The 25,728-nt window shown below is 36.6% G+C and overlaps 2 protein-coding genes across 5 annotated transcripts in view; both read left to right on the forward strand.

Moving 5' to 3' along the window:
* PROM1 (prominin 1) overlaps positions 1-22,125 on the forward strand; it is a 58,704-nt gene extending 36,579 nt beyond the window's left edge. For 2 of the 4 annotated variants that reach the window (XM_009582473.1, XM_009582480.1), the window contains 16 exons: positions 226-289; positions 2,104-2,263; positions 4,327-4,479; positions 5,322-5,445; positions 5,864-5,967; positions 6,374-6,458; positions 7,792-7,938; positions 8,197-8,268; positions 10,981-11,073; positions 12,211-12,264; positions 14,204-14,284; positions 14,377-14,445; positions 15,446-15,538; positions 17,035-17,150; positions 20,416-20,456; positions 20,667-22,125. In XM_009582473.1, coding sequence (XP_009580768.1) covers positions 226-289; positions 2,104-2,263; positions 4,327-4,479; positions 5,322-5,445; positions 5,864-5,967; positions 6,374-6,458; positions 7,792-7,938; positions 8,197-8,268; positions 10,981-11,073; positions 12,211-12,264; positions 14,204-14,284; positions 14,377-14,445; positions 15,446-15,538; positions 17,035-17,150; positions 20,416-20,434 — 1,434 coding nt within the window. In that variant the 3' untranslated portion in view covers positions 20,435-20,456; positions 20,667-22,125. Of the gene's footprint in view, positions 1-225; positions 290-913; positions 923-2,103; positions 2,264-4,326; positions 4,480-5,321; positions 5,446-5,863; positions 5,968-6,373; positions 6,459-7,791; positions 7,939-8,196; positions 8,269-10,980; positions 11,074-12,210; positions 12,265-14,203; positions 14,285-14,376; positions 14,446-15,445; positions 15,539-17,034; positions 17,151-18,247; positions 18,317-20,415; positions 20,457-20,666 lie in introns of all 4 variants that reach the window. The other 2 variants (XM_009582458.1, XM_009582466.1) reach the window with 2 other exon arrangements.
* A 2,184-nt stretch (positions 22,126-24,309) lies between these two features.
* On the forward strand, positions 24,310-25,388 carry FGFBP2 (fibroblast growth factor binding protein 2). Its single transcript, XM_009582490.1, has one exon. It carries the CDS (start codon positions 24,758-24,760, stop codon positions 25,379-25,381), a length of 624 nt encoding a protein of 207 aa, XP_009580785.1. The 5' UTR covers positions 24,310-24,757; the 3' UTR covers positions 25,382-25,388.
* Positions 25,389-25,728: the final 340 nt, after the last annotated feature.

Consider the following 25,728-nt stretch of genomic DNA (forward strand, 5'->3'; position numbering starts at 1 on the left):
CCCCCCCAAGGAATATCCTGGAGAGCAAACTGAATCTGAAATACACTTGAGTTTCCTATTTTGCTTTGACCTTTTCTAATGTGCAGTGATAAAAATGTATTTTTCATAGTATTACCACGTACATTTTAGCATGTGGACACTTCTACTTCTTGTATAAAAGGAAAAAAATTGCAAGTAATTTGGCAATGAAAAACTTACTATAATTTTTCCAACTTTTATTCTTAGGGTTATGCAGCATTTAATGATACTCCAGACTTAGTGGTGAATCAAACCAGGAACATTTTATCAGGTGAGGACAAACTATCTTTTCACTTTGATTGTTTAATGTTGATGTTTTTACATCACTTACTGATGTTTTTGTTTTCTTTTATTGATAATATATTTTCTGGGCTAAAGATCATTAAAAATAGCAATGTAAAACTTAACATTTTTTAAAAATTTGGTGCCACAAAAAAACCACAGAAAGCAACTGTGTCTTAATGAGAACCCAAAATTAAATCTAAAAATAGACCATATGGTATTTTATGGAGGAGTTTTATATGTTAGGCTTTTTACTGCTCGAGTAATGAGAAATCTTGGGATCCCAACTGCACGCTGACACTTTCTTTATTTGGTTGAAAAGCTAGTTTTCCTTGACCGATGTGTTTGACGTATCTAGGAGTGTGATGTTAAAAAAACTAAACCTGACTGCTGCTGTATTATAATGTAGTGGATGCCAAATGGGAGATAAAAATATGCCTTAAGGATAATTTAAATGTCTATCTTAATTGTTTTGTTACTTGGGCTTTAAACTGTTACTCTTTGACAGTACCTGGACACTTGACATTTGAATAAAATGTAGTATAGTGTATGTATACTAATCTGTTTTAATTTTTGTTCTTGCATTGTGGACCTGTTCTGCATATATAAACAGCTGTTCCTTGTAAGTTTTTCTTTTTTTTTTTTTCCTTTTTTTTTTTTTTTTAACCTCCCCAGGCAAAATGAAACACAGTATGTATACAAGCATAGTATACTGTATGAACTTGCCTAAATTGAGCCAGTTTTCTAAAACTGATGTTATGCTTTTCATTAGGGAATCTAGTGCAGATTTACTCATTTTCGGTATCTGCTGATATGCATAAACACAGACAGGCCATCTTAATTTACATATTTTTAAATTGTCGAGGTTTTGTTTTTATAAAAACAAAGTTTGAGCTACAAATCAAATTAAAAAATAGTTTTACTAGAAAAAAATTGCATTTATTTGTAAACTTTTAAAAGAAAAGTGTTTTGAATTTATAAGAGTAAACATCAAAACAAACAGCCAAAAACTTGTCCAGTTGTTGTTTGAGAAAGAGGAAGGTGTTGCCTACTACCAAATAGCAACCTATAGTTATACATCCTGCTGTTTCAAGTATGTTCCAAGTTGAAAGAAGAAGAGTAAACAGAAACTGCATTTTACAAATGGACAATATGTATAATAAATGAATTAAACATGTGTTTGTGTATCTAAATAGTGTGTATCTAAACTGTAAGTATAGGGTAGCATGTTCGTTCATAATTTGAGGAAAAAAATGGCTTAATTGATCATTATCTCAAAAGTGTTGCCTACTAATTGGAATGAATTTATTTAAGTAATCTTTTTTAGTAAGATTGAAAATAACTAGTATAGATTCTCAATATAGGCAGTCTAATTTCTTTCACAGTGTTGCATTCCCAAGAGATGGAGTTTAGATAGATTTTGATCTTCTCCTTTGTAAACTTAGTGGCTAATTGTCTTGCTCAGTGTTACCATTTGCAATATTGCATGAAAAGCAGGATTTAAGCTGGCTAGATAAAAAGTGACATATTCATTATAACTAAAGGAAAGAGAGAACTCTGGCTCGACATCTACATCTTTCATCATTAAACTGAATGCTAAAAATAAAGTGTGCCTTTTAAAATGCCATTGTGTTGCTTTGAAGCTCAATGTTTTTGTTGCCTGCTTGTCTCTTCCTCACACTTGTTGTCTTTGTGGCTTGCTTGTTACATGTGGCAAATGGCTTAATAGTATTTTATAATGCATACGTGGAATGTAAATTTCTTCTATGAATCTGTAACAATGCAATATGTTTATTCTTTCAGATATCAAAAATGTGCTGGAATCCATTGGTTCAAATATCACTGCCTTCACAAAAACGCTCCCTGTTCAGAAGATTTTAGCAGATTTGATGATATATCTTACACAGAGTGAAGCATATGTTCAAGATTATTTTCCAGTAGTGGAGCAGTACGATTTCTACAGGTATGTAGAGGAAATAAGGCAGGAGTGAAGTGCTACCTGTTGTTAATACATTGTAATATTTTAATGTTCTGTAAAGGCAATTAACTATTAATGATGAACACAGTGAAACAAAAATGCTATAAGGCAATTGTTTGTTACTGGCATTTTGGTAAAAGCCAAAGCTGCAGCTAATCAACAACTGGGTGCTGTTCCACTACAGAGCAAGAGATAGTTTCTACTTTATAGGCTTTCAGGTTTTTTTCAAGAAGGATAGACGTAGGTAGATGTTGAGGATGTAATGCATAAAGGAGTGGATTGTTTCACAATACCAGGGTGACTTCTTACTTAGGGCTTGTTTTTGTTGAATTGCAGGTAAATTGTGAGAACGTAGGACTGGAGAGGCCTTGAAGCCAATCCCTTTTTATTGCACCCTTTCTGCCACAGCAGGGATTCTGCTTCACGCCTTGTAAATCTTTGCGCACCCCTGCTTGTTCCTACTGGTGTAGTACTTGTCCTTGTGAATGCATGGGTTGATTGTACCTTGAGAAAAACCTTGAAAAAAATATTCTTCCTATTTGAGACTTGTGTGACTCCTATAATTGAGTAATAATGTATTTTGAAGCATAAAGCTTTTCATTTCATACCATTTAACTTTGTCCAGTTTTAGTAATTTCAGACCTCAAGCTCATCAAGTTCTCCCTACATTTTGACTCTTCAGCTGATCCTATATTGATAATTGCTTCTATCTTTGTGTCATAATCAGTTTCACTGCTACAGAATGAGTGTGCTAATGGCTTTAATGCAATGTTAAATAAAGTGAGCAGAAGACTGAACTTTAAGAACCTTACTTGTAACCTTACCTTTAGCCCATTCCTTACCTGGCAGTTTTTGTGGTGAGCCTTAGTTTGACAAATTTATCAATATTTTCTTTGAAGCTCAAATTGCATTTAACCAAATAAATATATTGCTTCATTCTGCTACAGTATGCCTCTGTTAATCTTGTATTTAGATTCAAAAAAGTGGAGAAATATATCTCATCTACTTGGCACTTAAATACCTGTTCTTGTCAAACCTAATGTAGTAGTACTTAAAATACAAATGAAACCAACAAGCCTGTAGTTGTCCAAATAATTTTTCTATCCATCCCTTTCTTAATTACGGGTGCATTACTTGTAGTTCTTAATAAGTATTCTTTTATCAATGTGCCTGTCAGCATTAATGTTTTTCTTTCTCTTTATTGGCTGTGCATATTCATTATGGTATTCCTTTCTCTGATTTTTCTGGTTTCTGCTTTCTCTCCACAAAGGTACAGGGAGGAGAAAAGGGAACTTAAGAAATATAAGCTGGGAGAAGTGACAATGAAAGGGAAAAGGAAGAGCAGAGGGAATTAGGAGAGCATGAAAGGCTAGAATGAGAGATAAAATGTGTGAATAAATGGATGTGCTCCAAATATGTGGACAGATAGAACTGTTAATGTGATTTAATTAATAAAAATAAAAGTCCAATTCCTATCCAACATCCTTCTCCTGATCAAGTTCCATTAACTTCTTCATACATTGAAAGCATTCCAGCACAGACACACAAAGCTTAGGTTTTAACGCCTTAAATAGTTATTTACAATGACAAGCCTAACACACTCTGTGCAAAAAGTAGTAAACCTTACAGTAAGAGCAGTTACGTACTTCATGACCAATGGCCAGTCCACATTCATTAATTTCTCTGTTGCTTCTTGAATAAATTACTGTTTGAGCATCTGCCTCCTCTGAGTCATTGTTTGTTCCACTTGGAGCACTTTGACATTAGGTACAGTCCACCTGCAGTAACTGGGGTTGGGAACACCTTGTTCCTATGATGTTTGTTCCCCAACCCTTCAGTAGCAGCTGTCTATAATCCAACAGCAATTATGTTCTGGCCCAAAATATGTACTAGTGTAGGAAAAGCATTTTTTCCATTGCTAACATTTGTTGCTCAAACAGAATCAAGAGTGGGCCAGGTGGGAATATAGTATTGCCTGATGTATTCTGCAGGTCTCCAGTGTGTTCTGTGCATGGTAATAACCAAGCACTTTGGCTTTTATTCCTTAGGTGGCTGGGTTGTGTCATTCTGTGCTGCATGGTGGTCCTTATTCTGGTCTTTTACTATCTTGGGCTGCTATGTGGCACCTGTGGTTATGATAAACATGCTTCTCCAACAACCAGAGGTTGCATCTCCAACACTGGAGGAAACTTTCTTATGGCGTAAGTTTCACTTATCGGTGAAAAATAAAATAAAGGTACCTGTAGAAGGTTGTTTTTATTGATTTTGAAGGACATACCTATAAAAAGAATTTGTTTTGTTACCTGTGTATATGTGCTGAAAAAAAAAAGAACAACAAAAAAAAATTAATCTCGCATACTTCCACTGAGGGACTTGAGGATTTTGGGTTGCTTTTTCATGGAGGATCATACCTGAAGGATAAAACCTCTGAATCTACTGTTTTAAGGCAAGTGCTGTAGCTAATGAATTTCTACATAAGCCCATTTGGAAACTGCAAAAACTGGGAACAGATAGTTGAAAATATAAAGGGAATTAGTAGCTTTTTAGTACATGTGAGCATTTGCTAGGGGAAAAAAAAAAAGCCATGCGAGGAGACAACAAACGCTTAACTTTCTCAGAACACTTTAGGAGGTTTGGGGTTGCTCTTGGAAGTTCTCAGTAGTGGTTTAATGTTGCTTCTATTGGGTGCAAGAGAAGATTGCATCTGAAATCTGTTCAAAACTCTTTTTAGAGCACAAGGCTAAAGAGTTGAATTTAAAAAAGAAAATTGTATGCTTTTGTGGCTCTTAAACTTAATTCTTAAGAGTTTGCACGCCCAATGCGAATGTGAGCATTTTAGGTGCACTTTAGCTGAAGACTTTACAGGGCTGAAATGTACAAGATGTTTCAGAGGGCAAGAACATATGTGGAAAACAGAAGTATTTCAACGATCTACCAGTTTTTATCTCTGTTATAGTTGCTAACTGTTGGCTTCACTGTTGCCCGAAGTATATAGACTTTGTTCTTAAAAAGCAAAAACTTACTCGACTTATTTCTTTTTCAGTGGTGTTGGATTCAGTTTTCTTTTCTCCTGGGTGCTGATGATTGTAGTGGTGCTCACTTTTGTCACAGGTGGAAATGTAGAAAAACTGGTCTGTGAGCCCTTTGAAGATAAAACTGTATTCAAGGTGAAGTTATTCGAGTTACTAAAAATGAATAAAATTCCCATGAGTCCTGATGGTCTTATCAGTTATGTATGGCATATTATTTTTTATGGGACACTTCAAATGAATTTGGATCTGGTTTTATTTTCCTCTTACACACCGAATAGAGACATTTATCTGTTCGTGGTTTAATTTGCCTTGCAGTGTAAGTACTGCATGCCTGTCTTCCTTTGGAGATTTTTTTTGTGATTCGGTATTTCTTGGTGATGTGGAGCTTTAATATTCGCTTTCTGCACCAGAGAGGTTGAATTCGCTGTTTTGCTTGTATTTCCATTAGTGGTGATAAGCTTAAATGTGGGTATGTGTCGAAAGATAGCATATGAATAAATTCATGAATTGAAAACTTGGAATTATAGTAACATTACTGAATTTTGTCTTCTAGGTTTTGGATACTCCCTACTTACTAAATCAACACTGGAAAAACTACCTTTCTGGCATTCTGTTTAAAAATCCGAATATTAACTTGACTTTTGAAAAAGTGTACAGGTATTAAAGTTATGGTCAAGATTTAATTCAGTTTGTTTTTGTGGTATCTTTCATGCTTCATATTTCAACCACATGCAGAAATTGCACATGTTCCAGAAGATATTCTGATTTTCTAGTGAATCACTAGGAAAAGCAATTTCTCCTATATATGAGTTAGTAGAGGTAGTCTTAGAGTAATATTGTGTAACTATACTAGTTGAGCTCTTTGAAAAAATATTTTGCATCTTTGAGACCTGCAGAAATTGTTAATTAATTGCTTTCTTATAGAGTGAGCTTCAAAAAATATAGCCAAAACTTTTTTTAAAGGGCTGATTTTCTTAGAATATGAAAACATTGTTAATCATTCTCGTAACACTTAGTCCTCAAGGTGGTTTTTAGGCTGATGTATGTATCTTTATTTTTATAGTGATTGCAAGGAAAACAAAGGAATTTATACTTCCCTTCACCTGGAACACCTGTTCAATATCAATGAATTTCTAAATATTAGTACGGTAAGTAAAGGAAGTATGAGTGAGTTCATGATTATTTTTGAAGGCTGGAGAGGTGTTTGCTCTTAAACACAGTATAGCATGTCTGGGTTTTATGGGATTTTGGTTTTTATATACAATACATCCTGCAAGGAGGTAAGAACTGTCCAAGCTAACCTGAAAGAAGAAAATCTGTTTACAAATAAGATGTTCTTTACCAGTCCCAGTGGGCCATGGAAGGCTTTCTGATGTGTTTTTTTTAATGGGTGCTGATAATTTTGTTTTTAATTTTGAAACTTGCATAGAAGTTTCAAGTCTAGCATCTTCCAAAGGCTGCTTACGGTGCTTAATGAGAGTCTTGTTCTTTATATAAATGCCTTTCTTGTTGTGTTCTCTTCTGATTCTAGTCAGATTTATATTGATCCAGGATATGATATGCTGTGCTCCTAAGAATGGTTCTGATTTTGGTGGGAAGGGGTTAGGATAAAATAAAATATTTTCAGTTAAGCTGTAATAATACATGGTTGCACTGTCATTACATGACTGTACTAATTTTGGCGTTGCCTATAATACTGATCTTCATTACGGCAACCCCTAGGGGACCTGAGTTTCGTTCTGCCAGGCTCTTTACCCACACTTAATAGATGCAGTCCCTGCCCCAAATAATATACAATTAAAATGAACAGGGAAGATTCACTAGCAGGGAAAATTATTTTGAGTTTCTGCAACAACTAATGGTGGAGGCTGGGAAGTAAGTCAGGTTTCCAGATTCCACATCTATTGCTCTGCAGCCTGTGCAGGGACAGGTAACATTTTGGATTTGGGTGTAGTGCAAGAAGACTTCAGGTAACAATAAGCAAGTCATCTTTAGTCACCACTAAAAATATTTAGAGAAGTCTTATCCAGACAGTGTCTGTCCTGGCCACAGCTGAGATGCTGAATTCTCTAGGTGTCCTTGATTAGGGCCAGGGGTAGAACTTCAAGTTTTTAAGGATAACATTTTCTGGAGGGGAAACAGAATTCTGTTTTATCTCAGTTCCCTCTTAGGAGTGACTAACATCTATTCAGAGAAGCCTGCTTAAAACATAATGGAAGGCAAGTAATTCATTGGTATGAAAGATGCATAGGTGGGTTAGAACATGTCATGGCTAGACTGTGTGGATACTGCAGAGAAGGGAAGAACATTACCTGGTGGATTCTATCAAAGTTAATTGAATTAAACTGATGTAAGCAAAAATCAATGTGTGCTTCTTCATACAAGTGATGAGTCAGCAGAAGCAAGATGCTTTGTGGGGTGGGCTATAAAGGAATATGCACTGGGTGCAAACTACTTTTGTGCTTTTTGTTTCCCTCTCAGTATACAGAAGATGTAGCACTGAAAATTGAACATATTCAGATAAACCTCAGCAAAATCATTCTGCTGGATGAAATTGGGAAGGAGAATCTTCTGAATTTCAGCTCTTCAGGAATAGAAGGGATAAACTTTGCAGCATATTTGACAGAGGTGAGACTGTAGCAAACTAGAGACAAGAGTGGGACAAAGCATAAAATGAAATGTTTCTTTAACAATGGACAAGATGGAGAAAAATCTGCCTTTATGTGAAAGGGTATGTTTTGAAGAATCACCAAACTTGAGCAAAAGCACTTCAGAAGTTAAGGTCCATAAACATTTAAAGAAATAAAGACAAACTAGGTGGTGTGGCTAAGTGCAAACAGTCTATATATCCGATAATAACATACTCTTTTTCTTAACTTGTTTCAGATCAACAAAAGTGTTACCAAGGTTGATCTTCTGTCATTTGCTAATGACTTAGAAGCAAGAGCAGACCAGCTGGTAAGTTTAATTCACTAATACAATAATACATAAAATGTATTGTTTATATACTACATAAGTATAAACACCTAGCCAAGTATTTAGACTTCCTATGGGAAAATTCTTGTACTTCAGATGCTTATATACACGATGCATTGCCATGTAAGGAAAAACTTTCAAGAACAATGTTGCATATGAGCTGTATTTTAAATATTGTTAATTATTGATTTTTGTATGCTAACTGTTGTACAGTTTCTGCTTTGGAAGTGTAATTTCTTAAATTCCACTGTTTGTTTAAGAAATGAGGGGAATACTCTGTTCGAGTATTTCCTGTGATGCTGTCTACATTTTAGGGTCCCAGTTGGAAAAAATTGGTTAGATCATGATGGAAAAGATGATTTGAATTAATTTTCTTTCAGTTAGTGAGCAGAAGATTTTGCAATTAGCATTACAGTTAATATTGTGGCAGCTCATAAGGGCTCTAATGAGAACTGGGGCTCCATTGTGGAGGGAGAATGCTCGAAAAAGATCCTGTCTGCTCTGAAGGGCTTTTTGAATGCAGACACATGGACAATGGTCAGAGGGTATAGCTACAACATTGCTCGCAAATCAATCTGCAGAATGACATAGCTGTGTTAACAGATAATGAATGTTCAGTTGATATGTTTGTATGCATGTCAAGGTCACTTTTTATTTATTTTTCAAAATGAGAGTCATAGTTTGGACACTAAATTGGACACTGGCCCAAGACAGATTCCTGCATTGCGATGTGGGAGAGAGTTAGCTGCACACATGCTGCAATCGCTTTGATCACTAAGGGACACAGACAGCAGAGTGAGACCATGTTGTTTGGAATTTACTAGGTATCCATCCCTCCTCCAGGGAGAGGAGGGCACCAGTAGAGGCTACTGGTGTGTTTACTCCAGCTTTTTGCGTAATTTGATCACACCTGTTCCTTTTTTTTTTTTTTCCTGCCACACGTGCACTCATGTCAAGGTTAAGCTGCTCATGGTTTTTTTTGTATTGTAGTTTAGCATCCTCTCAAAGCACCATGTGTGAGCCGCACATTGCCTGTTTACTCATGTGGGTTTTCTGCTAACTTTAGACAGATACCAGTAGCTTTGGCCACACTTCACTTCCATTTTCAATTTTTACTGTGCCATTTTGAAGGTTTTATAGGTGGGGAGTTTTTGCTGTTGTTTTGGGGCTATTTTCTCAGTGGAAGTTGAGGTTCTTCAAACATGTTATATCTTACCTAGAAGTGCCTCTGAGATGTCTCTTTAAAGGTATATTCTACATAGCTCCGTAAAGGAAATACATTGTGCTGGTGGATTGGTTTTCCATTATTTTTTGTAATAGAATCTAAAGGAAGCATTAGAATTGAGAATAGATCAGGCAGAGTAATTTCTTCATATAAAAGACAAAGAAAAATACAATATTAAATGTGTTCACTCTCACAGTGTACGTTTTTATTTCTTCCTTGTGATGCTATTTAGTGTAATCAGTGAAATGTCTAAAAAAAACTAATCAAACAAAAACCCAAAAAAGCCCACAACAATACGACATTTTACTAAAGTTTGATTGTTTCAAGACTGATACTGGTTTCCAAGGATATTTTGTAATCCCACTTTGTTATTTGTGATAGCTCTTAAAGTTTACAAGAGCAATCAATTAAAAAATAAACTAAAAACTTTTGGAATTAATTAAATTTGGGTGTATAGTTTGCATTTTCTGGCACCTTATACGAAATTGAACGTATGTTTTTACACTGGAAGGAGCAAATGGAATAAAACTTGCATCAAATCAAGGGATCAGGGTATGGAGGAGGGAGCAATACCACTCACAGGTGTTATTAGGTAAGTGGATTGAGCTTGTCAGTACAGCAGCAGAAGCATCCTGAAGCTGCTCAGTGACCACAGCTGGCCGCTTATGTGAACACTTCACAGCAAGCAAACACATCTCTGAGGCTTGAGGTCTGCCATTATTACACTTCCAAAACAGAGTTAGCAGTGTGTATTCACTGTGTATTCAGTGTGTATGCAGGGAGCCAAGTGATTTTGCCACCAAAAGGAAATGGAAAAAAAATGTATTTCTGAGAGTAAAATTAAATTTTACAGTATTTTGCCACAAGTGTGAGTTCCAGACAGGCATTCGGACTTGAAAATCAGGGCACGAACTCATATCTTCTGACTGAAAGGCGGGAGCCGCAATAATGAAAAATACCCCTCACAGACACCTTTCCAGGCTACTGGCTGAAAATATTTAGACTTCTGTGCCCCTCAGAAAGCAGAGAGTGCCTCAGGGTGATGTCCACAGTGCCCAAAACAAAAGCAAGTACCTGTGACTAGGAAATGCTCGTCCCAACAGGGGTGCTCTGCTGCAGGGTCCTTGCAAGAAAGTCTGGCTTGTGGCGCGTGAGAGGGGGATGTGCTCGCTCTTCTGTATTTAAAATGATTTAGTGGACTATGTGAACGTTCTCTTCAGTTAAATCTGTGCTGATAATGTTATAGCCAGAAAAGCAGTGTAATATATTTGTTTCGGTTGCTGAGGTTTGAATTATTAATATGGTGATTTTTCCCCTCCTTGTGTTGAGGAATTCAATTTCCCATATCCCATTGTTAGCATCAGCTGTTCTGCAGTGGATGAGTATAATGTGCAACTTTCATTGTTTTTTTTCTTTGTTGGAAAGCTTTGAGACTGCTGAACAATACTGCATAATTGCATTTTTTGCAGCCAAAAGGAGCACTGGAAAATGCCTTAAAAGGACACGCAAACAACATTCGAATGATTCATAACCAGCAAGTCATTCCGCTAGAGCAAGCTATGGTAAAATATTAAAGCAATATTAAAACATATTTGTAGAAAATACAAATCTCAAAATCTCTTAAATACAGTTTAGGAAGATGGACTTTTGCTGTTATATAAGCACAGATCACATTTGCATTGTGTCACTGAAGAGTAATCTGGTTAAAGTATTTGTTTAATAAATAGTTTTCCTACTTATACTACTACTTTATAATACTGTCTAAAATCATGACCTTTTTCTTCCCCATTTTTTTCTGTATCTATTTGTGATTATATATGAATAAAAGAGGAAGCAGGGGAGAACTTTACAAAATTGTAACCCTAAATCACTCATTTTCTTTTTTGCTTACCATTTGTCTTCAGTAATAAAAGCAGTTAATAATTTTCACACTTTATTTCTTGGAGTTAGCAATCACCTAACAGTATTGGAATTGGAAACTCCTGACAGTAGTATTCAGAGCCAAAGAAAAATCTTTTTTATTGATGCTATAAAAGATGTGAAAGGGCTTCTTCTGCCTGATTTTGTCAGGCACTGATTTTATAGTATCAAGCTGTGAATCTCATACGTGCTAGGTGTTGCTTTTTCCTCTACATAACATGAAGACTTTTAGTTTATCCTAGCATCTGATACAGTATTTCTGCCCCTATCAAAGCACTCTTGTAGAAAAGCATTAAGTCTTCTGTTCCGCTCTAATTCTATGCTGTTCTTTCCTAATTAACTCCTAATTATTCTCATCTCTTTTTCCTTTTACAAAACCGACTGTCAAGAAATATGTTAAAGCTAGGGTAAGTGCTTTTTCCCTTCTGAAATTGCACAATATAGAATTCTCTGAACACTTGGTTCTGATTTTAACTGTTCTCTCTTCCCTCCAAATAAATCTTACTCAGTTTATTGTTACTAACTTTAGTTAAATCTGAAGTCTTCCAATACACAATTCGTAACTACTTAGTGCTGTCAGTGAAATAGTGATTCAAGGATTAAAAACACAATGTTAGTTTTAATACAACTGTTGTTACTATATATAATGTGATATGTTGTATTAGAAACAAAATAATCTATAGAAGATCAAAGCATGCATATAATATTAAAACAGGTGGGCTCTTATCTGTAGTAATGACTTGAATCTTCCCCCCGCCCCCCCCCCTCCTTTCTAATAGAGCACTTTAAATCAGAGCATTAGGTTACTGAAGAGGACATCATCTGAACTTATGGTAAGCTTTTTTTTCTGGTAACAGGAACATTTTTGTGTTTTAAATCCATCCGCCACATATGCAGGGCATATATTTTCAGCACAGCTTTTTCTATTTCTAACTGTTCTGTTACTGGAAGAGATTGTTATGCATTGCAATAGTAACAGGGATTTAGATATCTCTTCTGCACAGCTTGAAGTATGAATTGTAAACTTAATTGTCACATGATAAAATAGACTTCAGTACAGTTCCATATATTGTGTTATTCATGTTCCTAAAAATGTAGTTGTGTTTTCTAGAATCATAGAATAGTTTGGGTTGGAAGGGACCTTTAAAGGTCATCTAGTCCAACCCCCCTGCCATGGGCAGGGACAGCTGCGATTAGATGAGGGTGATCAGCGGCCCCTCCGACCAGAGTTCCCAGGGATGGGGCATCTACCACCTCTCTGGACAACCTGTTCCAGTGTTTCACCACCCTCATTGTAAAAAACTTCTTCCTTATATCTAGTCTAAATCTACCCTCTTTTAGTTTAAAACCATTCCCCCTTGTCCTGTCGCAACAGGCCCTGCTAAAAAGTTTGTCCCCATCTTTCTTCTAAGCCCCCTTTAAGTACTGAAAGGCTGCAATAAGGTCTCCCCAAAGCCTTCTCTTCTCCAGGCTGAATAACCCCAACTCTATCAGCCTTTCTTTGTAGGAGAGGTGTTCCATCTCTCTGATCATTTTTGTGGTCCTCCTCTGGACCTGCTCCAACAGGTCCATGTCTTTCTTGTGCTGAGGGCTCCAGAGCTGGACACACTACTCCTGGTGGGGTCTCACCTTGAATACAAAACCTGGGGGGGGACAACCAAGAAACAAAATGTAAAAATACACTGAGAAAAGAGAGCTTTGTGATTCACATCCTTAACGACCTCTTGTCCAATGTCCAGCTCCCACTGGGGCCTGTTTCTTTAGCATTGTACTCATTATCTTCCTGCTTCTGCAGCATCAGCCTCGCTGTAGGAACCTGGATCTGTATAGAGGTTTCCCCAGGGCAGCCCACGTTTCCCCGCTAAGTAGCAGCTAGTGCCTGCACCACAAGGAGACCGGCTGCCTTCGTGCTCTGCCAGACTCAGGAGAATGAACAACAGGATGGTTACTTTTCTGGCAGCAAAGCTTTCTGTCGCCACTAGCCTGCCTTGGCTCTGGTAGCAAGAATCCAGCCACACTAGCTAGCACTTAAGAGTCATAGTCACAACAGCTTGATGGGCCATACCTACCTCAGTTCTTCCCATTAAGGTTTTCACCCATCCATAGCAGCAGACCAGCTAGATTTCTTTTAGAATCTGTGATTTGAACCTGAATGGGGAGGTAAGAAGCCATGAAATAAGGTGTTGATAAGAAAAGTATGATGTTTGACCCTTAAGTATATTTAAGAAACATCTCTACAGTTTCAGGCTGTATGTACATTATCCTTTGTGTGTGTTCTTTGAGAGACTTTATGGGGTTGTACATATATTGAAGAAGTGTCTCAATCCTTTTGGATATTGATTAGCAGCATATTTTAGCTGTACAGAATCATATTCTAGTAATCAAGAGTTGTGATAGTATATGGCCCACTGTGTTCTTCCTGTGCACTGTGTGTGTCTGTAGTGTGTATACATACATTGATGAAAGTATTTCTACGCTTAAGGAAAGGAAAGAGAATGGAAGAGAAGGCTGATCTAGTATATAAATCAGTTACATAGGTTCCAGAAAAGATACTGTTTGTAACCACTGATACCTTCCTTTTTTAGTAGCGAGAGAATTTTGTCAGATGATCATGAATTCTTAGGCAGGCTCATGTTCTGTCTGGAATTGCATGTTTTGACAGGACAGTGATGCTGGTTTATCAATAAAATAGGTTCCTGACAATGGCTGCAGAGCCGTTATAACACCCTGAAAGGAATTTATTTATATTAAACGCCATCTCTTCCTCTCCAGGTTAAGGTGAAAAGTGTCATTAGCGCTGTTAATGCTGCCCAGCTTCTCATAAATAACAATGCTTCTCTAGTCATTGTCCAGGTAAGCTTTATTTGATTAAAGTACATTAATTAATGATGTCATGGAGATAGAGGTTCACTTACTTTTGTTCATTTACTTTTGTCTGTTCCTAGGAGACAAAAAAGTACATGGATACCATAGTTGGCTACTTTGAGCAATACATTGAGTGGGTCAAGGAGTCGGTAAAGTGCATTTACTTCATGGAGAGAAGCTGCGTTTAAAAAAAAAAAAAAACATAAAAAAGCTAAATAATAATTGAAATGTTACTTTGATAGTATGTTTTATAATTTCAGTTTGTAAGATATTTGTACTTACTATGAAGGAGAAAACTTGTCTTCTATAAATAGTTTTGTTATGTTCAAAGTAGAATAGAAATGATGAGTTCTGTTGATTGGAATAAAATGCAAATTTAACATAGAATCATAGAAACATAGAATCATAGAATCATTAAGGTGGGAAAAGACCTCTAAGATTGAGTCCAACCGTCAACCCAACACTACCATACCCACTAAACCATGTCCCTAAGCGCCTCATCTACACGTCTTTTAAATACTTCCAGGGATGGTGACTCCACCACTTCCCTGGGCAGCCTGTTCCAAGGCCTGACCACTCTTTCAGTAAAGAAGTTTTTCCTAATGTCCAGTCTAAACCTCCCTTGGCGCAACTTGAGGCCATTTCCTCTTGTCCTATCGCTGGTTACTTGGGAGAAGAGACCAACCCCCACCTCGCTACAACCTCGTTTCAGGTAGTTGTAGAGCGCGATGAGGTCTCCCCTCAGCCTCCTCTTCTCCAGGCTAAACAGCCCCAGTTCCCTCAGCTGCTCCTCATAAGACTTGTGCTCCAGGCCCTTCACCTGGCCTTCACAGTATCGTTTTTCCAGGGCTAGCCTGAAATCTACCATTTGTGCTAATGTTGCACTGAGCCTGAGCCTGCTTAGTTCAAATTGATGTCATTAGCATCTTGTTTTATTTTTCTTTCTTCAGCTCAGCCTTTGAAAATAACACTTTAAAGATGTGTATGTTCAGTTGATAGCATATCCCACTGGGATTTATTTTGAATTTGGATAGGGTGAGAGACAACAATTTAGTAAACAGTATCTGTAACTGTAAGCAAGTTTTGAGATTCTTATTTTATTCTGTTAGGTACTTCAAACTGTGTATTTTTTTTTAATTTGTCTTTCAGATTGCCATGGAGGTAGCAGCATGCAAGCCTATTGCCAATGTGATAGATACAGCAGTAGATATTTTTTTATGCAGCTATATAACTGATTCTGTGGTAAGAAATATTTTCTGTTACTCAAAATTGGGGCATCAAGTGGAAATTCTTTGGACATAAATCTGCATTTATTTACTCTGGCTAGGCTATTCTGAAGTATGATAATAAAAGTATCACATCCAAAGTTATGCAAGGAAAAAACGTTCTGATCTGGATCAAGTCCAAAGCCAAACCACTGCTGGACTTGTTTTAGGTTCCCATTAAACTTAGGCTTCTATTAGCAAGAATTCTGTAGTACTATGAGTTCGGAATAAAAATTCTGGAAAGGGTGGGTTTCAGTTTGCTTGATTCTGAACCACCTGGAAATGGAAAAGCATAAAGATCTGAAGCTTAAGCTGTAACCATTTCTAACTTAAGGGGATGGGGTGGGCACAGGAAGTGAGTGAGAAATACCAAGGAAAAACTTTCTCAAGTATCTTTCCTGGAATCTAGAAAACCTGAATGAGGTTTTATCACTTGACTTGTAGCAGACACATCTTGATTCATTCCTGTAGAGTGGAGACTTTGAGTATGACTGGTAGCAGTATATAAGGGCAATATTGGCTTTTTCATATTGCCAAAAGAGCTTGGAAAGAGGACAGCATGTATTAAAATTCTATTAAAAGTAGAATAAGAAACCGTGTGCCTGGAAACCACCTAAAACATCTCCTAGCTATTATTTATCTTTATGGCACTTTTAGCCAGGTCCTAATCATACCAAGAGTAAATGCGTGTAATCAATCAAAGCCAAAGCACTCTAACCTTGATAATGCTTAACCATGAAAATCTCCTAACTTGCCAGAATCATGTTGTACTCATTGATTATCTCATGTGTTACATGTATCTCATGTTCTGTTCTCCTTTGTGTAGCCACTAACCATCTGGTGGGAGATGGACCACGATTTTCCTCATGATAGAACTTAGCTGAGTCACTTATAAGTCAAAATGCCTCCAGCCAATACAAATCAAATTTGAAAAAAAATCATTTTAACATGTGGTGATAACTCATTTCAACTGTATGATAATGGAATTAGTTACACAAACAGGCTGCAGTTAACAAGTTAAAAAGTACCTTGAGAAAATGCTGGAAACTCAGATTTTGACAAGAACCGCAAGAAAGACAAATACTTCTAAAATATCAGGAAAGGAGAAAGAAATAATGCGCTAGTAAATTAATGCTGAGACACAAAATTACTTTCTACCCAAGGCTGACTACGTTGAAATAACTTCTTAGGGCACTATGGCTGTGTAGCTTTAAGCAACTTTGGACATGTTCCTGTTTGGTTACATTTGTAAAATGGTGATGTTCTTACTTTAGTTCACATTGACAGAGGAGAATGCTTAACATGCCCTGTTCCACACTAGTATAAGGAGCCTCAGATAGTCCACAAGACCAGTGCCGCTAATTTCTACTTTGTTCTTCCAGTAACGATGCTTAGAATATCAAGCAAGGATTCAGTACTTTTCTGATAAATTTTCTCTGTGATCGTTTTTTCCTGGGTTTTGCTTTGTTTCAGAATACCTTCTGGTTTGGTTTGGGAGGCTCTTCAATATTTTTAATTCCTGCCATAATTTTTGCTGTAAAACTCTCCAAATACTATCGTAGAATGGATACAGAGGATGTATATGATGAGTAAGTATACACTCCTAAGTAAGCTAAATGGCAAATGGATTGAAATGTTTTTTCTAGTATCTCACATGAAGGATCTATAATCCTTAAACCTTGTGTGCTGTCAGATTAGAACTGCATGTTCTTGTGAAATACTGCCGGTTTGGGTTGGTGCCTGCAAAGTGCTTCATGTAGGTGGGCTTTGGTTGCCTTGACTTGCCATGATTCTGTGCAGATGTTGTGAGCTCTGACTTTGAGAACCTTCTTTCACAATGAAGTCTTCAGAGCTTCATGTGCAGTGTTTATATAAATATATTCCAAATGTGCAAGTGATTAGCTTTGCTAAGTAACTTGTTAAAGTGAATTATGCCTACTTTGTAATCTCCTTGGATTAATTATTTGCTTTCTTACTGTCTTAGATATTCCTAACCAGTCTTTCCTTTTTCAATTGCAGTTCCTCTGTCTCAGGGACTTGGCATTTTACTTTATGATAACTGTTCTTACATATTTTCCCATCAGTTTTGTTTTTACTGTTTTCTTTCCTACTCTTTGTTTTGCTCATTCAGTTTTGTTCAGTTAGCCTGTGCACTGCATTTCTCAAATTTGGCACTGGTCGTTTTTCATTACACATTCACAGGAGAGCAGAAACAGGCATATACAGCTAAAATTACTCACTTATTAGTGTCTAGTTAATTACTCCTCTTTTTCTGTGTTTTTTAGTGTTGAAACTATACCCATGAAAACGTAAGACATTTTTGCTGAATTTGTTAAAATTATTTTATTCAGGTGGGAGGGTTTATATTTTAATATAACTTGTTACTTCAAAAGAGGTAACATGTTCTGTTTCACCAGACTTTATAGTTTATATTAGAGTATCCAACTCAACAAGAATAGCAAAATAATTAATTAATTTTTGGAGAATGTAAAAATATTAAAAATGTAAAATTATAATTATGCCATAATTCCTGAATGTTACAAAGGAAAAGTTATCTTCTATTGTACAGACACAGTTTATCTTTGCATATAATACTATCATCCATGTACATGTCTTAGAAGCCATACTGTACATAGTGCATCTTATAGTTAACATGGTCTTTCTTGGTGTATTTATTTTATTACAGTACGGAAAATGGTAATAATGGTTATCATAAAGAGCATTTATATGGTATACACAATCCTGTTTTTACAAGGTAAACCAAGTCTGAAACTGCATGCCTTCATGTGTCCTTACTTAATCTACTATATTAATCACCTATCCAATTTTCTGCACATTTTAAAGTGAATTGCTTAATTCTCTATTTATGTTTTTTTGCATGATTACTCACAATAGCAAATGCTGTATGATTTATGTTTCTCAAATATTCTTTACATAACAGCAGATACTGTAGTAATTTCCAGCAATTTAACAGAGCAATTCCCTAAATTTGATCTTAAAATCCAGGTAATTAGGCACTTATCTAGCACAGTGGGTGGTCCTAAATTGATCAACATATAAAAATACTCTGATAGCAGTTGAAACTGATAGGATGGGATGCATTCTTACTCCTGAGTTGTTTTATTTTTTAGATGATGATGAGAAGAGCTTTTCCTGTGCAAAAGGCAGGTGATCCAGGGTATGCAGAAAACATGAACAGAGAAAATGGGTGTTTCTGCATGGGTAGTATTAGTTTAACATGACAAAACAAGAAATTCAAGTTATGGTTTAAAAAGGAGGAGATTTGGGTTCTCTTCTGTCTCTACAACTTTTGTGCTGTAAAACCTTAGCTAGTTGTGAGACTTTCAGTTTCCATAGGGATAACATAGGATGTTCCACAACTTCAGTATTTGGGTTTCCAAAATATCTGAGTTGCTTAAGGAAGCATCTAATTTGTGATTGAAATCTGTAGCTCACTGTGCCTTAACTTGCAACTTCATGACTGAAAGTATAGGTTGAGTATTGGCAGGGAATTAAGATATCACCATTCTTTCAGTAATGGGTAAATACCAAGAGAGCTCAAAGTTTGGGAGTTTTGCCAGATTTTACGGCTGCATCAGTTGTATATTATTATTTATTAGAACTGTATTTCACAATAATTATTTACTGACCAAATCTTGATTCCACATTTCCTTCCGAAGGAAGTATTTACATATAACGATGTTTTTAGTGGTATTTATGATCACGATTGTCATGGTCTGTTCTGCAACTTATGGGCACTCCCTAAATCAACCTACAAAAGTACTCTCCACTGGCATATCTAAGGACTCTCAGTTTTAAGGACTTCTGATATTTTACATAAGAGGAAACTAATAATTGCTCAGGCCTTAGAAGTCCCTTTCTGACCTTTGAATCTTTAATACGAATGTTAATACTCTTGAGGTTCATGGCATGTTTTTTGGGATATTTCAGTGATTGATGAACAGTTTAATACAGTGTTCCTGAATAAGCTAAAAATTACTAACATAAAATAATCTTTTCTTTTAAACAAAGACCCACTAGTTCTTCCTGACTTTCTTTTCCTAAATTTTAAGTTACTTAAACTGGGCTTCCATAATAAAATGTAAGGATTCAGTTTGAAGCAATACTGTCTTCTGATGTGCTAACTGAGATAATTTGAAAAACTGTTAATTATTCGAGATACATGCTTTGAATTTCTCAGTCTGGGATTCCCATAGCAATAGAGTCTTGTTTTTAATTTTCATTTCAGCAGACTCTTCATTTTTATGCTATCCTTGCTTTTCTCATTTCCTACAAATTATTTTGGGAGATACTTCGAGAGGTAGCACTTTGAATAGATCTCTGTACACCTGTACTTTTGCAGGTGTAAAGAATCCCATAGGATTTTTTCTCCTTCAAAATCAGGTGGATTATCTTGCTGTAAAGAGATGCAAATATCTTTCTTTATAAATATAAGATACGTAAATACAAGTATGAGATCTATATGAGGTATATTTATGTTTGCATAGATATCTCACACAGGTGTTTTTATATACATGTGGAAGATATAACTTCAAATGCAGCCACCGTTTTTGTGAGAGCAAAATCGGAGGCTGGATTAAGTTCTCAAAGGAGTGGTGTTGAATAGGTAATCCAAGCATTTCTTTCTATCATGAAACAAAGATAACCAGAAAGGTTGGTGGAGAAAACCGTGAAGCTATTTGCTCTTGTTTGAAAAATTCTTGATTAAAGGGTAGAAGTTTGAGAACAGTTTGTGCCAACTGAGCTTGTCTCACCTTAGTTAGACACGGTTTTTCTTTTCCATTTGTGGGCAAAAGAAAATGATGGTTTTGGTTTGTGTTTTTTCTTGTATAGCTCTGTGGAACAGTGGTAACACGTACTGGAAACATTAAGGGGTAAGTAATAAGTTTTTTAAGTCAATTCTAGGCCAGAAGGCTGCTCTGCTTTCTGTAACATCAGTGCTGTAAGGTTTAAAAATAAAAAATAAAAAAATTATTGAACCATATTGATGTTCATACGAAAATCTATGCCTTCATTCTGCTTAAATTACATTATAATTCTGTCTTCATCACATTTTCCTAAATTGTTTTTGTGATTATTTCCAGGCTATATAAATGAGGCTCAAGATTCTTCTACGGGAACGTATCATTATTCTTCCAAGTGTATTGGCATTTGCATTCATCTTCCAAATCCTGAGCCACTTGTTTTATGTCACCCGTACTGTAAATCCCAAATGTACTATTGAATGTTATGCCATAAACTACTGTACAGAATATTTTGCGATCAGGGCACTGCCTCTCAAATACCACTGTTCAAGGCTTGAATTAAAATGTTTTTTGTTTTTTACTTTTTTACACTGGGCTTTCTACCTTACATCACAGTATATAAATTAATTAGATTAACAGCCTTTGCCTAGCAATCCTCTGACAATTGGTCAAGTTCTTATCTTAAATTGTTGATTTGTGTTAAATACAGTACATACACGTTTACATGAAAATACATTTTGTATACAGACACTTTTGTATATACATTTTTCTTAAAACTTACAAGTATTTAGTTAAGATTTTAATATTGTATAATACTCTTCACAAATGAATATACCAGCATGATCAGTGTTGCTATTTGGTGCTCTTGAATGACCACTTTGGACTAAATTTGAAGTATAATGGGATCCACAGTGTCTCCTTGTGTCTCTGAAAAGTTGAGTTACAGTTTTGTTTTCTCCCTCTTTTTTTAATTATTTAATATTTAGTGGGTTTTGCAGTATAGACCTAAAAGGGACTTTTTGGAGAAGTTTGTTTTGAAACTCTTTGGGTGGGAGGGTTGGGAGTGTGTGTGATGCGTAATATAGCGAAAAAGCTAAGCTTTCTAGAGTTCAGTAGTACTCAAAAAGAGCATGAGAGATGTCATATGTTGGTGATTTTTAGAATGCTTTACTTTCTCTGTCTCCCTCTTCCTCATTCACACTCACTTCTGTAATGTCCTTAATAGTATCACTGTTAAGCTGTGGCTCTTTCAGAGGGCAGTGATACTACTTTTGCTAAATAATTTCAAAATATGATTTCCAATATTGAAATTAAAATGTGTTTAGCAGTTGGAGTTAACATTTATACTGTTAGAGTTATTGCCTTGAATTTAGGCATACTGTTGTATTGCTGAATTAGTTAACAGCAGAATTCATCAACAAGGCCAAAAGTATCTATGTTACTAGAAACATACTAGTTTCGGTGGGTGAAGTAATTGGGTATATTGAGCTAAAATAGTGTCTCTTCATATATCAGTATTGTTAAATTTGTTTCCACCAAGGTTTATTGGCTCGAAGTAGAGATGATTCTGTAAATCATTCATATAATTTTAAAGAAATGCTGAAATGTGATACCAGTCTTCAATCTGGAATAACCTTAACTGTTTCATTTTTAGGTCATAAGTGGAAACATTTCTAATTGGCAGTATGTAGCATATGTGTATATGTAATGTTTAGAACTGCAGATTTTTAAAAGTTTCTATTTTTAATTTGAGAAAATGTTCCCAGTTCATTTAAATAAAAAAGAACTTGCTTAACTACCTGATGTTTGATTCTCAATTGTTTTGTTGTGTAGACCTGTCTCAGAAGAGTTGCACTGACTTAAAATGTTATGAAAATGAATTTTTTTAACCTGATTAAAAATTTCTGCTGTATTTGACTTTTATTGATGACCTCAGCTTAAGCAAGATAAGAGACCAAGAACTGGAGCAGGAAGGACTTGCAAGAATATTGACTCTGGCTGAGGGAGCTTCCAACTTCCACAAAGGATGTGATTTATGCAAAGATGGTAGGATTTGAGCTATTGAGCTGTGGAAGATACCCACATACCCTGCAAGTGCTCAAGGTGTTACCGCTTGCCTCTGTTGTTGTTTCTGTAGCACTGACAGCAGAATTAAATGTTTGCCAGTTCTTCAGCTCCCATAGTTCACTGCTGGCGTCCTAGCTTAACTTGTAAAAGGACAATTGTTTTCCGCTCATATAACAGACCGTGAGCTGTTTCATCTGAAGCACAGGCAGGCAGAGGACACAAATGTCAGGTGGGAGTGAGATAAACACTTGGCAGTCACATACTAACTGTAATACATAAATATACCAGAGCTCTTGAGTCCAAGCTTTGGTATTTATCCTTATCCTTGTAGTCTGATTGTTTTCATGATTACATTTTAAAAACTTTCAGAACAATAGATCTGAAACTGGTATAAAGTAACTTTTAAGTAGTTTTGAACTCTCTAACAATTATTAGAACAAGAAAGATGAATGCCTTTAGTTTCTAATCTAGGAACTGTCAGTGCTGTTGTGCAAAACCAAGTGTAAATAATACATGTGTTTGTCAAATATTAGGAGGTCTTTGAGTGCTTGCAGTAGGGATTTGAAATCCTTGAAATAAAGGTGAGGTGGGCAACAAGATTCTTCTGGCTGGATGGATGACAAGTGAGAAGACTCCCCAGAAAACAACAGAAGAGGGAATTGTAAAGCTTAGGTAGGCTTGTACCATTGCTGTTTCTCCTAAGACTTGACTGGGGAGCCACACCACTGTGCTTTGAAACAGACAGTCAGGAGGAACAATGGCAAGAAACTAGAAATGAGGCCTCTACTAAAAATGTTGCTAAAATAGCCTTAGAGAGGGGATGAAAAGAAAACAATGTTGTTCTCTCTGTCAAATGGTATTTAGTCATGGGGAACTTCATGACACATTCACTGGAAGAACAAGGTTCAGGCTACCCAGAATGGCTGTTTCAGGTGGCTTTATCTTCAAGCAGACAGCTCTCAGACTAGCTGGGGTGCCACAGCAAGCTACGGACTCTATTGTCAAGTATTAGAGAAGCATTTTTTCCGATTTTATTTTTTTGTTCTGCTTCACTGTCTGTGTTAAATGAATGTTTTTGCCTTGGTAATTTCTTTAGTGATACCTATTGAGTGGCTAGATACACAAAATGGTATTCTATTCCATTATGTATGGCCATTCTTAAACCTAGGGTTTCTAGCACCCCACAGTTGTTCAAGCATACCTAAATAATACAATACCCCTTCCAGAAGCTGTTCAGGTCAGGCTGGCTGTTCAGGTCATGTCTTTGAAAGAAATGCCTAGTGGGGTCTTACTAGCCAGAAGAGTACTGTGGCTTGCAACAGCATGGGAGGCATTTTTCCTCGTGACCTCCTGAATGCCAAGGGAGTTACCATGATTTTCCTTAGCTCTGCTTTTAGTTACTGCAGCAGAAACTGCTAGTACAGGATTCTGCATGAAAATATTTCTGTTATCTTGCCTTTGTTTTATGGCATTTGTACAGCTCATTTATTATGAACAGGAAAATATCTATTAAGAAAAAAAAGTGAAAGGTAATAAAGCACAAATATCTGTCTGACATGCTCTGGGGTCTATTCCCTGCTGCTGAGACCCATGATAAGCTAGTTCTGTTGCCTTGCTCTGTTGGCTGAAAATAACCCATGGTGTGACAGCAATGATAAAACTTCCAAATGTTCGGTTTATGTTTAGGCCTGTAATACCTTCTTTTGCTAAAGCTTTATTCCTTATCTCGCTTAAATATTGCAGGTCTAAAAATCTTTCATGGCTCAAAGAACTAGCAGTTGATTCTTCCATGTGTCCCCAGTGCATATCGTGCTGACAAAATGAAGTACTGAAGTTGCATCCTTACTGTGCAAATCCACAGAAAACCCATTTCACAAATCAGCCTTTATTAGGAGACATTTATAATCATCCAGATGTAGCTGCATAGATTGCTTTGGCACTTTTAACTTTTTTTACTTGAATATGGTCTTACAAGCTCTGGCATGAAGATAGCTATAAAGCAGCTGGAGAATGGAAAATATCTGTTAAAAATCAAATATGACATGTTCATCCTGGATAGGAATGTGCTTCTCGGTTATACAACTATCGTTCTGTATTTAACTGCATTTACAAGATTTGTCTTGTTACCTTCTTGGGAGTTCATAGGTTATTTGACACTCCCTCAGGCTATAAATTATGGGCACATGCCTACTGAAGTGTGATTTATTATTTTTATAAAAAAAAAGAAAACAACTTACATCCCACGTTTCACTGGAAAGAGGTTTCTTTGTGCACGAAGCCTTTAAATTGTGAGCAGCCACTTACTTATTGCTTTTACTTTTTCAGATCGTGTTGCTTAAGGATCTCAGTCAACTCCTCTCAGCATGAAGAGTTTTGCTCTTTTCCTAGTAGTGATCTGTGGCATGGGAGGATTGGGACAGAAGCTGAAGCCAAAGAAAAGAAGCAATGGTGAAGAAATCAATTTTCGGACTAAAACCAAAGATGTTTGCACAATGCGCATGAATGGGGATGAGGAGATGAAACTTAGAATTGAATGCAAAAGCCAAGGCATGTCCTACTGGTGTGAATTCACTGGCAAGCCATCAGTCTGTCGTGCTTTCAGAAACAATCCAAAGATTTACTGGAATCAGATCGCCATGGAACTTAGAAAGCTCCCACACGCTTGTGAATCCACACAAGTGTTGAAGATCACCATGTGCCAAAAGGCTCCCACAGAGGCTCTCATGAAGCAAATAGCTGCTGGTATGGAGCCAGAAGATCTAGCAAACCAGGACAAATCACTCCAGAAAACTTCCACTTCTATGAGGGGAGCGGGGGAAAGCTCTGTTAAGAAAATAGGGAAACCTCCAATACTACCTCTTATAAAACCAACCCAACATGGTCAAGGGTCCGAAAATGAAACGGAAGCAATGAAACTGGCACGGGAACATTGCTGGGAATCCCTGCATGGTTTCTGCTCCTACATTATTGGCATCTTTAGAGGTTAAGGATTTGCTTCAGGTAAAACTCCCATCTTGAAGCACAGCAGAATATACCTAAGAGTAATCCTGTTGTAGTTTTGTTTTATTTTGATCTTGGGGGTCTCTCAGGGGTGTGGACATGGAGGTTCTAGGCTTGCTCACTAAAATCTAGCGTGGCAAAGTCTGTACTGTGGTTTCTGAGGGGCTGCACAGCTTAAACTCCCAGTGATGGCTACTAGTTCAGGACTCCCTGACAGCCTCCTGTGAGGTCTTTAGTGTGTACTGAGATGTTTGTCCTATCTGTTATTAATCCTATGGTATTTCAGTTCTAACTGTTTGAATTGAATTGGGCTTCTTTTCTGCCTTCTGTCATT

The sequence above is a fragment of the Fulmarus glacialis genome, unplaced genomic scaffold, assembly GCF_000690835.1.
Source record: "Fulmarus glacialis isolate BGI_N327 unplaced genomic scaffold, ASM69083v1 scaffold7740, whole genome shotgun sequence".
Classification (NCBI taxonomy): Eukaryota; Metazoa; Chordata; class Aves; order Procellariiformes; family Procellariidae; genus Fulmarus; species Fulmarus glacialis.

Excerpts from the sequence above, each read along its gene's own strand:
- FGFBP2 (XM_009582490.1), top strand. The coding sequence starts at position 24,758 with ATGAAGAGTTTTGCTCTTTTCCTAGTAGTGATCTGTGGCATGGGAGGA.